Source organism: Castor canadensis, chromosome 16 (genome assembly GCF_047511655.1).
Source record: "Castor canadensis chromosome 16, mCasCan1.hap1v2, whole genome shotgun sequence".
NCBI classification, from domain to species: Eukaryota; Metazoa; Chordata; class Mammalia; order Rodentia; family Castoridae; genus Castor; species Castor canadensis.
Genome location: NC_133401.1, coordinates 9,246,805 through 9,260,887, shown reverse-complemented (window position 1 = coordinate 9,260,887; position 14,083 = coordinate 9,246,805). Strand labels below are relative to the sequence as shown.

Genomic DNA, 14,083 nt, shown 5'->3' with positions numbered 1-14,083 from the left:
AAAAAACGAGACCCTTTCTCCAGTAACTAGCAGAAAAAGGGCTGGAGATATGGTTCAAATGGCAGAGCACCTGTCTAGCAAGCTTGAAGCCCTGGGTTCAATCACAGTACTATTTTTTTAATGGTGCATAATGACACTATAACAGATGATATTAAAATGTTAATATTTTCTTTTAATCTATAATCTGAAGAAGCAAAGTACAGAAATGAGAGAACGATTAGGCAGTGTTGTATTGAGTCCAGGCGCTGTTCTAAGGCCTTCCGGGACGTTCAGTCAATGACTACTAGAGGCCGTGAGGTAGTCTGTTTGCATCCCATTCCACAAACGAGCAAACTGAGGCATAGGGCAGTGAAGTCCCTGCCCAAAGTCACACAGCTCGGAAGGAACAGAGGTCAGACTTATCCCCAGGATTTCCCTCCAGAGTCATATCCCCCTCACCATTTGCATAGAGTGACAATAAATGACACACATGCGCATATTGCTGGAAAGAGACCTGAGAAGTCAACTGACACAGGTTGAGTGCAGGAGAAAGATTTGCTTTCTACTGTATGTTGCTTTGGACCTTTGATTTTATTTATTTATTTAATTTTTTTGGTGGAACTGGGGTTTGAACCCAGCACTTCGCAATTGCAAAAGCAGGCGCTCTATCGCTTGAGCCACACCTTCAGTCCATTTTGCTCTGGTTATATTGGAGATGGGGTCTTGTGAACTATTTGCCCTGGCTGGCCTCAAACCTCGATTCTCCTGATCTTAGCCTCCCAAATAGCTAGGACTACAGGTATAAGCCATCAGTGCTTGGCTCTTTTTCTATTTAATACTTTTTTTTCTTTTTTTGATGTTACTGGGGTTTGAACTCAGACCCTTTCACTTGCCACTCCACCTGAGCCACACCCCCAGCCCCCTTTTTATTCTTTTTTTCTTTTCTTTTTTTTTTTTTTGCGATGGGGGAGGCTGGGGATAGAACCCAGGGCCTTGAACTCGCTTTGCATGCACTCTACCACTGAACTACATCCCCAAACTCCTTTGAAATTTGTAGCACACCATTTTCTGTTCTGTTTCATTCTGAGTACCTTGAACCTGACCTGGTACTCTAGGGAAGTCTGGACAGAGAAACAGGGATCCGGGAAGCCAGATGCACAGGCACCTCAGGAAGGTGAAAAGCAGCTGCCTCCCCCAGCTCGGGCTGATCCTGATCTTGGCAACTAGGTCTAGAATGATCTTGGTAAGAAGCCAAGAATGGGACTGGGGTGACACTCAGTGGTAGAGCGCTTGCCTGGCATGTGAGGCCTTGGGTTCCGCCCCCAGCACCAAAGGAGGAAAAAAACTGGGAGGCTGAGAAAGATCTAGATCGTGGATGTAACAGCCAAAAGCCTGCTCAAATCCCAGCTTTGTACTCTCTGTGTGACTTTGGGCAAGTTACCTAACCTCTCTGGGCTCCTTTCCTCATTTGTAAAACATGGCGAATGTTGAAAATTAACAGTGTTCAACATATCAAGGGCTTAGAACTGCACCTGGAACACAGTGACTCCTATGTATTTTCTATCACTGTTATTAAAACAGTCCTGTGACTTTTTAGTGTGGTTTGACAACAATGAGTTCCTCCTTAAAATTCTCACTTCTCTATGCTCTCCGCCTTCCTGGTTTTCTTATTACTCTTTGTGTCTCCTGCACAACTCTTCGCTTTTGTAAGTGATTCTCTCTGGTATCAGGGCATTGGTGGAAAATCACTGCTTGTGCTAGAAATTATAGCAGGTTGTGATTCCCAGATCTGTGGCAGCCATTTTGGGATCATGAGGGGTCCTCTCATGATCTTTCTCATGGCTCCTTTGTGCCCTTGGAGCAGTGGCCAGGGTCCCACACTTGCCACCCAAGGACACTGACTCTACCCCCTTCCTTACCCTTCACTCCTACTCTCATCGCAGTGAGCCACTTCCAAAAGCTGCTGCGCAGCGTGCCGTTACTACCTCTGGGCCTTTGCACGTGCCTTCTGCCTGGCGTGCCTTCCCCATGCCTCTTCAACACATCTCCCACCAAGGCCTGGCTCCAATCCCTTCTGTGACCTCCACAGCACTCAGAGGAGGTGCCCTTGGCAGTAAGGATAGTGCTGAAAGACCCTCTTGGGGGAGGTAAATCTAAAGTCAATCACTTCCTCACTTGGTGACTATCAGGTACCGCCTCTCCCATACTTATTTCCTCATCTGCAGAAGGGATGATAAATATTATCTCCCTGTGTAAAGTACCCAGGGTTTGGCCAAACACAGTGTCACAGAACAACACTGCAGGTTCTGTGACATGTTAGTCACCTTTTCACAGAAACAGAGTTAGAAAGGTAGAGTCCAAGGCACAGCCCGTGGGGACGTGAGCCCGAGCAGGCTGGCTCCAGAGTCTGGGACACGCCAGGCAATTAGTGCTCAGTAAACAGGAACAGCTGTGACAGTAGGGTGGTGCTAAGAGCACCTGCCATTTGTATCTGGACTGGAGTCCTGAGGAACATGCTATCAGCAGGCCACCCCGGGGCTCTCTGCCTGGGGCCCTGCTCCCTGGACACACCTGGGAAAAGTGAGACGGGAAGATTCTTCTCCCGACCACTCCTCAGGTCTTTGCCCAGCCACCCCTTCCTCCAGGAAGACCTCTATGACCTTCCAAGCTGCACAGGGCACATGCCCACCCTGCCTCTCCTTTTCTCTGAGTTCCCCAGTGAAGTCCTGCTCATTGTCACTACCTGGGGACACGTGGTAGAGACCCTCCCCTACCACCACTATGACGCTGGCATAGTCTGGCACAAGGCCAGCCCAAAGGAAGGGTGTTTGGAGGAATGGCTGCCTTGTTTGCATCTGACAGCTCAGAAGATCAAGACTCGGAGAGGCGTGGTCACTTGTCCAACACAAGAGCCACTGATCTAGTGTCAGAAAAGAGGTACAGCCCCAGAGCCTGGTAGAAGTAGCAAGTGATGAAAATGGAAAGAAAATGGAAAAGAACAAGTCACAAGGGGCCAGCAAGAGAGGAAGACAGAGACGGGGAGAAAGGCAGGAAGCCAGAGAGGCCAGAGTGTGAGGGAACAAGAGAGAAAAAGAAGAATCAGGTGGTCCTGGTGCCCAGAGGAGCCCAGGACTTAGAGAGTGGCCGAGCCTTGCCTCCAGCCTCCCGCGGGGTGGATGGTGTGTTACCACGCCTTGCTCACACCCGGGTGTGCACATTTGTGTTCGGTCAGCATCAGCCCCCTGGGTCCCGCAGCCAAGGTCAGGTCCCTCCAAGCCTGGCAGCCCCTGCCTGGCTACCTGGGGATAGAGGCATAGTCGGCGTGGGCGCTGGAAGAGAGGTGCTGGTGCAGCTCGGGCTGGGGATCCACGATGTCCACCTGATCCTCATCCTCACCGAGTCTGGAGGGGCACGGGCCGGGCAGCAGGATGAGCTCAGTGAGGCCGTGGAGGTCAGACACGTGGCGGAAAGTTTGTAATACCAGTACCATGATGACCAGGCCCAGGAAGAGGTACACTGCAGACAAGGAAGAGGGACAATGGATCCGCATGGGGCTCAGATCTGCAGGACAGGGCCCCGTCCTCCTCACAGTCTGCCACCATCAGGTGCCCAGCTCACCTGTGACCAGCACTTTGTAAAGGGCCCGGTAGGGCTGGCCGGGGGCCTCCCCAGGGACATAGTCACCCAGGCCAATGGTGGACAGAGAGATGAAACAGAAGTAGAATGCATCCAGAAAACTCCAGGTGTCCTCAAGGTGGGCGAAGATCGCAGCTGGCACCAAGAAGCAGACAGCCACAACGACTCCCAGCAGGGCCACCAGGTGCCAGCGGGCTGCCCGCCGGGGGTCCCAGCCCCAACGCAAGCTCAGCCAAGACAGGGGGGTGTGGGTCAGCAGCAGTGCCAGGCGTTGGGCCGAGGCGGTCAGCAGCAGCATGGTGGCTGGCACACCCAGGAGCGCGAAGGCGATGGAGAAGGCTTTGCCTGCATCGGTCAGTGGTGTGGTGTAGCCATAGCCTGTGGGGCGAGGATGAATCCTCCTGCCCACTGGGACCTCCACTGAGACCCAGTGTCCTCCCCAACTTCGCCCCTCTCACAGCCTCTCCTGGCCCAGGTGCTGGTGTCTACAGCTCTCTCCAAGAGCCGTTATTCTTTGGAAGCCAAGGGAAACCCTAAACAAATCCTCTGAACTCGTCGGGCACCAGTGACTTACACCTGTAATCCTAACTACTCAGGAGGAAAAGATCAGGAGGATGGCAGTTCCAGACAAAAAAGCAAGACCCCATCAACACAAGCCAGTATGGTGGCATGTACCTATAATCTCAGCTACTTGGGAGGCTGTAAGTAGGCAGATTATGGTCAGAGGCCAACCTGGCAAAAGTGTGAGACCCTATCTGAAGAATAAATAAAGGCAAAAAAAAAAGGGCTGGGGCATGGCTCAGGTGGTAGAGCACCTGCCTAGCAAGTTCAAGGCCCTGAATTCAAACACCAGCACAGCCAAAAAAAAATTCTCTGATTTTAGCCTGATGTGGTGGCACACACCTGTGACCCCAGCAGGGGTGGAGGCAGGAGGATCACAAGTCCCAGGCCAGCCTGGGCTACATAGTGGGGTCCTCAAAACCAAAAACAACAGCATGACTGACTTGGAGGACTGGGGTGTGCCTCGGTGGTGGGTCTCTTGCCTAGCATGTGCAAGGCCCTGGGCTCCATCCACGGCATTGCTGGGGAAAAAAACCAAAAAATCACTAAAACACCTCTGCCTGGGTGACTTTGCAGGAACTTGAAAGCCACTTCTGTTGAAGCCACTGGCTTTGCCTGGGCCTGAGCAAGTGTCAGACGGGTGATATTCAATGTCAGGAGGCCAAAAACGCGACCTTGCAGTCATGCTAACACTGCCATTTCCTGAACGTGCGTGCTACAAGAAGTTGTGAAGATTAATCCATGATGTCTCCTCTGCTCTTCCCCTCGCCTCAAATCACCCTGTTTGTTTTGTTTTGTTTTCTGGTGGGACTGGGGCTTGAACTCAGGGCTTTGAGATTGCAAAGCAGGCACTCTACTGCTTGAACCACACCTCCAGTGCAGGGAGGCAGATTTGAACTTCGCCCTCCCACCTCCAAGCTTGGCCATTTTGCAAATAAACTCGTTTTTTTTCTCAATGACTGACACACTGCACAGCAGGCCACCGGCCTGGCTTCATCTTTGCCTTGGCTCCTGCCACAGCCCTCTGTCAGGGAAGCCTGTCATCTCAACCTTCCAACAGTTCCCCCACCCAGTCCACAGCCCCCACCTGTGGCACTGTCCTGTCCAGCCTCTTCCTGGGCCTCCCCCCTCCTCCCGGACCCCAGTCTGTGCAGTCAGAGGGAGACTATGAACACCTGATCCAGATCACAACCTTCCCTGCTCAGAGCCCAACTGTGGCGCCAGCTCCGTCTCACTCAGAATAAAGGACAAGGTCTTGGTCCTTACCCCTGAAACCCCACGTGACCCAACAGGGCTGCAGGATCCCACCTCAGGGCCTTTGTCCTGGCTGTTCCTTCCCCTACCGAACAGAACACCCTCTCCATGTATCCACAGCCTCCTGTCCTGCAGGCCTTTGTTCACATGTAACCTTTTCAGTAATGCCTTCCCCACCACCTGATTTGATGTTGTAACACTCTTGTAACACTCCCGCTACACTGCTCCTTTTTTTTTTTTTTCAGTATTGGTGACTGAGTCCAGGGCCTCATGCTTGCTAGGCAAGCGCTGTACCACTCAAGCCACATTCCCAGCTGCCTTTTGCATTTTTTGTTTTTGAGACAGGGTCTCAAACTAATGATCCCTTCTTCCTCTGCCTCCGGAGTGGCTGGAATTACAGGTGTGCCCTGCCATGCTGGGCTCATTGTTTACATATTTGGTTGCTGATTCCCACTTGAGTGTCAATTCTAGGTTATTCTAGGGATTCTGTCTGGTTTGTCACTGCTATAGGCATAGATCACAGGGGCAGTCAATCAATACTTGTTAAATTAATGAATGAAGGGTCCAGGCTTTTGCCTGGCACAGAGCCTAGGTTATCTCTACTATGAATTGGCTGTGACAAGCCACACTTGGAGGGTTGGGGATATAACTCAGTGATACAGCACCCGCCTTGCAAGTGTGAGGTTCTGCATTCCATCCACAGCACCTCAAAAAAAAAAAAGTTTAAGCTTCAAGAAAACATCAGGGGTGGGAGAGGGAGGCAGGGGGGAGAAATGACCCAAACAATGTATGCACAGGTGAATAAATGAATAATAATAATAATAAAGAAAACATCAGAAAGCCCCCTCACCCCACCCTCCCACAGGGCCGTGGCAACAAAAGTCAGTGTGGCTCTGAGTTCTATAAACAGAAACATGACAAGGGGAAATTCAGGTGTTGCTGAGGCTAACTCACTTCTGTAAAGTGTAATTTAAAAATCTCTTTTTAGGTGTGGTGGTACATGCCCGTAATCCCAGCCGTAATCAAGAAGCAGAAGTAGGAAAACCTCAGTTCCAGGCCTGCCCAGACAAAAGTAGGAAGACTCTAAAAAACAAACTCAAAAGCAAAAAAGGGCTGGGGTGTGGCTAAAGGGGTAACAAGCTAAGGCCCGGAGTACAATCCCCAGTACTGCCACCCCCAAAATCTCTTTTTATATGCCACGTAAATCAAACCTAAGAATCAGAGATCTGGCTGGGGTGGGGGTCTGGTTTCCATTCACAGTTAACTGTCTCATCCAAACTCGACAGATCTAGCTCTGTGGTCCATCATAAAGTGTGGATATATTAAACACCGAAGCAGGGCACCAGTGGATCAGGCCTGTAATCCTAGCTACTCAGGAGGCAGAGAAGACCCTATCTCAAAAATATCCAACACAAAAAAAGGTTCATGGCTCAAGTGGTAAAAGAATCTGCCTAGCAAACATGAGGCCCTGAGTTCAAACCCCAGTATTGCAAAAAAGAAAGAAAGAAAGAAAAAGACAGCTGTATGTGGTAATTCACACCTGTAATCCCAGAACTCAGGAAGCAGAAGCAGGAGCATGAAAAAGAGGGGAAAAAAATGAAAGGATGGCCCCAGGTTTTAGGTGGACAACTAGAATAAATACTTTTGTGCCTCCCTTGCAGCTATGTGATGTGTGACTAATTTCTGGCCAGTGAGGTATATGCAAAAGAATCAAGCAACTTCCAGGAAAGAGCTGAAAAGTCTGGAAGACACAAGTCTCTTTTCTTTCCTCCCTCCTCCTGCTAGCTGGAGCACAGACATGAAGGCTGGAGTTGAGCAGCCATCTTGCATCATGAAGAAATGTTGGAAAGAGAAATCGTGAAGAGAAGAGTTATGGTGGAGGTCAGGAGTTTTTGCTGAAAAGGGGCTGAGACTATGACCTCTAGCATCATTTTAGTCTTGGACTGAATGTACCCAACCTGAGCAAGACATAAACTTCCATCTTATTTAAGCTACTGTTAATCTGAAGCTTATCACTCACAACTCCAATCCTAGAGATTTAGCTGGGTGTAGTGGTACATGTCTGTAGTCCCAGCTACTCGGGAAGCTGAGACAGGAAGGTCACTTGAGCCCATGGATTCAAGATCAAGTTGGGCAACATAGCAAAACCCAAAATAAAATGTATACTTAAATATAAGCAAACAAACAAATTTTTTTGTCTTGGTTTGGGGTTTTTGTTTTGTTTTATTTTGTTTTTTTAGTTCTTTGAGACAGGGCCTTGCTATGTAGCCCAGGCTGGTCTCAAATTCTCAATTCTCCTGTCTGTGGCCTGCAGGGTGGCTCAAGAGATTAGCACACCTGCCTAGCAAGTCTGAGGCCCTGAGTTCAAATCCCAGTGCCACAAAAAAAAAAATCCCAAATCCTCCTGTCTCAGCTCCCAGGTACTAGGATTACAGGTGTGTGCCACAGTGCCCTGTTTGATGGAAAAACTCCATCAGCCTGGCTAGGCAGCTTTGCAAATCACACAAAGTCCTTATAAATAAAAACCCATGAGATTTGGAACAGAATGGGGCCTGTGAGCTCCAACTCACAACACCGAAGAGCCAAGTCCCAGAGTGTTTTAGCATTTCCTCCTTGTGCCTAAGTTACTCCTCTCTGAGCCCCTTTCCTCATTTGGAAAAAGAGACTTCATAAACCCAGAGAGAGTTGCTACAATCTGGCTTTTTGGGTTTGTTTGGTTGCTGTTTTTTGGTTTTTTTTACAGCGCTGGGGAAGAAACCCAGGGCCCGGCAAGCGCTAAGCACATGCTCTACCACTGAGCTACACAGTCAGTTACAACGGCGTAACACTTGCTGCTTTTTCTAGATGCCCAGTTCTGGGCAGGACTCCTCATCGCCCACCCCTGCCTCAGCTGCCTAGGGCTGCCTGGATCAACCCCAGGGCTGGGTCTTGCAAGACGTAGGCCACTGTGGGAAGGCGTCTCTGAATGACGTTCAGTGGTGTTTTCTCCAGATATGTTCAGTGTTCCTGATCCTCCCCCAACAACGTGGCAAGTGAGGCTGCATTTACGTCCCATAGCATTACCTGCTGTCTGCACTGACAGTCACCCTCCTTCACCACTTCAGTGTGGCTCTTCTGAGCCCCCCCTATTCTCAACTAGGCCCAGTTTTAGCAAGAATCCTAAGAATCCACTCTTAGGCTGATGAAGCATGAGGCCCTGAGTTCAAATCCCAGTGCTGCTGAAAAAGAAATCCACACCGTTGGTATCCAATTAAATTCATACACACACACTGAATATCTAAATCCTTAGCCTGTGTTGAGCAAGAATCTTGCTGGTGGTACACGCCTGTAATCCCAGCACTGGGGAAGGCTGAGGCAGGAGGATGACAAGTTTGAGGCCAGCCTGGGCTACCTAGTGAGACCCTTTATCAAATGTCTAAAAAAAAAGGAAGGAAGAGGGCTGGAGAATCACATGGTAGAGTGCCTGCCTAGCAAGCACAAAACTCTGAGTTCAAACCTCAGTACCACAGAAAGAAAGAGGAGAAAAAAAAAAAAAGGAAGGAGTCCGTGCTAGGCAGGCACCCTCCGACCCTTCCTGTCCTTGTGTGAGGTACTGGCATTTGAAATCAGGGTCTTCACCTTGAGCCACTCCACCAGCCCTGTTTTGTGATAGTTTTTTTTCGAGATAGGGTTTGCTCGGGCTGGCTTCAAACTGCAATCCTCCTGATCTCTGTCTCCTAAGTAGCAAGGATTACAGGCGTGAGTCACCAGCACCTGGCTCTATCTATCTGTCTGTCTGTCTATGTATCCATCCATCTATCTAATCTATCTATCATGTACCTATTTAAATGATGCCCCAGCATCCCCCAATCCAGCCAAACATGATTCTTTCCTATAATCTTACTTACTTGGGAGGCCAGCATGGAGGGAGGGGGGTGTGGAGTTCATTCTCATTTCAACAGAAAATAGCTGTGCATGGTGGTGTGCGCCCACCATCCTAGCAGCAGTAGGAGGTGAGAAGTAGGACTGTGGTCCAGGCCGGCCTTGGCAACAAGTGAGAGCCTATCTCCAAGAAGCCAGGATAACCCCAGCACCACAAAAAAATAAAAAAAAAAAAACAGACAATACCAAAATTTAAGCCAAGTTTAGCAAGAATCCCCCAGTCCCTACCCTGAGGCCTCTTTTTAGTAATCTTCCATCCGCTGGCTGTCGCTCTTCATCTTTGTCATAGCCAAGTCCTTCTTTGCACATACACACACACATTACACCTCTTTTTATGCCAAGTGTTGAAACTGAGCCAACTTCCCTGTTCCCACAAACTGTTCAGGCCAGTTTTCGGGACATGAAGAACGCAGGCTTTAGGACACTTGAACCTGACCTAAAATGATCTCAACAGCTTGGTAGAACTGAAAAGTCTCCAACAGAACAGGCCCTTGAGGGCCTGGCTTAGAAGGCAACAGTGGCAGGACAGTCCAGAATTATCTACAAGTTTCACTGGACCCAGTACCAGCTATAGACTACACTGCCTTGGCTCCCGGTTACAACCACCAGCTAGCTCTCTGTGCTCCTTTTCCTTCACTGCCAAGCAGACAGGGAGGCAGATGGGAGCTGTCTTCTGCCCCCTTGTCAGCTCTTTCTTTTTGCAAAAAAAAAAAAAAAAAACAAAAAACAGTGCCACAGCAGTATGGGCTTCTATGCAAGTTGGACAGTGAGCCCTTGCTCAGTGTGGTGCTAGGTAAAAGCATCAGATTCTGAGGTCCTAGTTCAAATCTACACCTTCCTAGCTGTGTGATCCTGGGCAAGCTGGGCACTTTCTCTGGGCCTCAGAGTTCAGCACTAATATACATGTCCAATAATGGCAGTTGCTTCACAAAGCTGTCATGCTAATTAAGCAAGTTAAAGCCCGGATGTGGTGAGTCCATTGTCAGGCTACTCCTGTGAAGGAGGGACTGTTGTTATCCCAGTTCACAGCTGAGGAAGGACACCACGGCCTAGCCATGAGTAGGTATATCAGCCTAGGTGTGCCTGTCTTGTGTCTGGTCCCCTCACCTGCCAGGGATGACCTCTCAGAAGCCAGGATCTGAGAGGCAGAGAGACGCAGCTGTGACCCAGGGAAGCCCAGAAGCAGGTCAGGCCGGCCCAGGCAGTGTGGGGCGGGCAAGCCCCAGGGGAGCTCACCTCATTCCAATCTGGGAGAAGTCACCTAGTTCTGCTGCCTATGGCTTTGGTTTGTTGGTCACACAATGGGGCACCGAAGAGGGGCAAAAGCCAGAGGAGCAATCAGGAGTCTGGAGCAGCCTCCTCCCCGGCCCACATTAGGACAAAGGAAGGCTGGGGGCTGGAGGCTGGGGAGGGCTGGAGAGCAGCAGAGCCCAGCTGCAGGGGGGTTTTCCAGGTCTGTGGTGGGAGCAGGGAAGGGACTTCCCAGGGTTAGGGTCCTCAGCCCACTTGAATGGGGACTCAGAGAAGGGAGTCTGATACTGGAGTTTGAACTCAGGGCCTCCTGCTTGCTAGGTAAGTGCTCTACCACTTGAGCCACTCCACCAGCCCTTTTTCCTTTGGAATGATTTCTAGTAGGGTCTCACATTTTTACCAGGGCTGGCTTCCAACTGCCATCCTCTCTATCTCTGCCTCCCAATAGCTAGGATTATAGGCTTGAGCTAACACACCCAGCCTCATAACCTTAAATCAAGGGCCAGTATACTGGTTTGATAGAGATCCTGGAGTCTCAGGTACAAAGGAAGGAGGGACAGGCACCAGAAGGAGGTGTCTTCTGCCCCTCAGACAGAGGGGCTTCTGAGCCCAGGGTACCCCAGAGGAGGTGGGAGGGGAACCATGAGAGGTCATCCAGCTCCTGGCTGCATGTCAAGGGTGGAGCGTGAAACTGGGGAAGGGTTCTGGGTGCACAGGGCCTGCAGGGTCCTTGAGGGAGAGATTTCAGGTAGCAATCCCCTGGTTTGGCATGTGTATATGTGAGGGAGTGAAATACGCTCTCTAGGACTTGTGTGGAGGGCGCTGGAGTCCCCAGTGGTGGTTCAAGGGTTCTTACTAAGGGGTGTCAGGGTCCAGAGAGGAGTTCAAGTCTCATTCATGAGTTTAAAGAGGCCTTCATAGAACCAGATGTGGTGGCACACTCCTGTAATCCCAGGCAGAGGCAGGAGGATCGGAAGTTCAGGACAAGCCTGGGCTACCAGGCTCTGCTATATACTGAGACTCTGTCTCAAAAAAACAAGAACAAAAGTCCTCGTGGGTACTCCTTGGTGTGGACAGGGTTCTCTGGAGATGTTTTGGGGACCAAAAGGCTGGGGAGGACTTCTAGTTGGACAGCAGGTGGTCCTTCCTGGAGGGTGATGGGCCCCCCTCCAAAGGTGGATAATTCACACATGACACAGTTATTAGGGCTGCTGAATTGGGAGTCTCAGGTCCAGAGGGGACAGTGTCCCAGTTGGGAGGAATGTCAAGATGGGGTGGGTCCCATCTGGAGTCAAAATTACCTGCTGTACCAGGAGAGGGGTGTGATGGAGTTAGTCTGGGCCTCCTTGAGGAGGATGCCTGAGGCCCAAAGAGTCCTCAGATGAGGCCCGGGTCCGTGCCCAGGGCTCTCTACTGAAGGAAAACTTACCATGATGGCACCATGAGCGGCGTGGGGCCCAGACACTGGAGTGAGTGTGGCAGCCCAGGGATAGGGACAGGGGTCCTGGTGTGGCTAAGGCCCCAGGGCCAGAGAGGAGGGTAGGATGGCAGATGGAGGGTCGCGGATCCTTGCTGGACTCTGAGGACAGTCTGGGGCCCCACTAGTCGGAGGGAACGTGGGGTGCTTCCTGCTTAGGAGAGAGGGCTTGGATGGGGGGGTGGGGATCGGATCCTGTTGCGGGGGGGGGCTCCTGGGTGGCGAAGGGATGGGGACAGGTGGGGGTCCCGGTCACTCCCCAGCACTCACGTACCCACAGTGGTGACCAGCGTGCTGGCGAAGAAGAGGGCGGAGGCGAAGTCCCAGGCGAGGTCGGAGGCGTTGGCGGACCCCGAGGCGTTGGCGAGCGCGGCGCGCCCCAGTCGTCCCGCCGCCAGCACCCGCTCTACGAAGGCGTCCAAGGCGGGCGCTGTCAGGCACCGGCTGCGTTGCAGCAGCTGCTCCCGCAGTGTCCCCAGCTCGGCCCGGAGCCGGGCTTCGTGTGGCCGCTCCAGCCGCGCCACCAGCAGCGCGCCCAGCACCAGGTACGCGGCGTAGACGGCCAGGGCGCCCGCCAGGAGCGCGCCCCGCCGCATGCTGCCCGCCGGGGACCCGCGCTGCCCCGCCGCCCGCTGACGTGGCCCCCGCCGCCTGCTTGTAGTTCCGGCAGCTCGAGGCTCGGCCCCCGGACGCCCCGAAGAGGAAGAGGAAAAAGGGGGAGGAGCGGGGCTGGAGGAACGCCCTGCGCTGGGAAACTGAGGCACGCCCAGCCACCAGGTGTTGGTACAGGACAGAGAGGGTGGAGCCCAGCACTCTCAGAGCCAGGACGCCGACAAGATGGAAGGGTGGGGGATTTCGTCCCTGCCCCACATTTCTTCCCTCTCTCTGCCTCTAGCTCCTTAAATTAGAGTGAATTCCTTCCCCCCAACTCTTCAGGGCCATTGCGCACGGGCTGAAGTTGTGCACTGCATCCGGACGCGTGGCTGGGGCGGGAGGCGGTGAAGAGCCAACTGTAGCCGGGCGCCGGTGGCTCACGCCTGTAATCGCAGCTACTCAGGAGGCAGAGATCAGGAGGATCGTGGTTCGAAGCCAGCCCAGGGAAATAGTTCGAGAGACCCTATCTCGAAAAACCCATCACCAAAAAAAAAAAAAAAAAAGGAGGGGGGCAGTGGAGTGGCTGAAGATCGGCCCTGAGTTCAAGTCCCAGTACCAAAAAAAAAAAAAAAACTGTAGTTTTTGCTCCATCCGCCAAGAGATGCGCCCTGGAGTGAGGTTAGTAAGTTCACCAGGTAAGGATTTCTGCTTTACAAAGGCGGCAGGTGTCCCCTCTGCCTTTGTGCACAGAGTGTGGATGTTTATTCACCATGTCTTTGCTCATACCCACTTCGTGCTGGGTAGTACTGGGGTCACAGCAGAGACCAAGACAGCCTTCGGCCCTCCTGTCCTCATTTGCACCCAGTCTAAGAGGGAAGACGGACACTTCGGTGGTGTGACAGCTCAAAATAAGTGGTTAGACCTGGGATCCGGGAAAGTGATGGCCCAGCTTAGGGATATCAGGAGAGTTTCCTGAACAAGGGGTTGTCTAGGCCTGGGGTGGTGGTGCGCACCTGTCATCCCAGCTACTCAGAAAGCACAAATAGGAGGGTTGTGGTCCAGGCCCCGCCAGCATAAACCGGGGACCCTATTCGAAAAATAATTAAAGCCAGGCGCGGTGGCTCACACCTGTAATCCTAGCTACTCAAGAGGAAGGAGGTTTGAAGCCAGCCCCTGCCAAATAGTTTGCAAGACCCTATCTCAAAAAATCTATCACAAAAAAGGCTGGCAGAGTGATGTCTGCTAGCAAGCATAGGGACCTGAGTTCAAGCCCCAGTGCTGCCAGAGAGAGAGAGAGAGAGAGAAAGAAAAATAACTGAAGCAAAAAAGGCTGGGGTATGGCCAAGTGGTAGAGCACCTGCCTAGCAAGAGCAAGGCCCTGAGGTCAAACCCCAGTACAAAACAAAACAA

General features: G+C 51.7%; 1 protein-coding gene across 1 annotated transcript; it reads right to left on the bottom strand.

Moving 5' to 3' along the window:
- Positions 1 to 151: 151 nt before the first annotated feature.
- Kcnk6 (potassium two pore domain channel subfamily K member 6) lies at positions 152 to 12,764 on the bottom strand. The gene is made up of 3 exons (XM_020178616.2): positions 12,354 to 12,764; positions 3,598 to 3,993; positions 152 to 3,495 (listed from the first exon to the last, which is right to left on the bottom strand). Exons 1-3 carry the CDS (start codon positions 12,673 to 12,675, stop codon positions 3,275 to 3,277), a joined length of 939 nt encoding a protein of 312 aa, XP_020034205.1. The 5' UTR covers positions 12,676 to 12,764; the 3' UTR covers positions 152 to 3,274.
- Positions 12,765 to 14,083: the final 1,319 nt, after the last annotated feature.

What these genes read in the sequence shown, in the direction of transcription:
- Kcnk6 (XM_020178616.2), bottom strand. Translation starts at nt 12,675, where the DNA reads ATGCGGCGGGGCGCGCTCCTGGCGGGCGCCCTGGCCGTCTACGCCGCG. An exon ending in CACGCTGGTCACCACTGTGG is followed by an intron (nt 3,994 to 12,353) that starts GTACGTGAGTGC and finishes CTCGCCCCACAG; the next exon opens with GCTATGGCTACACCACACCA. An exon ending in TTACAAAGTGCTGGTCACAG is followed by an intron (nt 3,496 to 3,597) that starts GTGAGCTGGGCA and finishes CCTTGTCTGCAG; the next exon opens with TGTACCTCTTCCTGGGCCTG.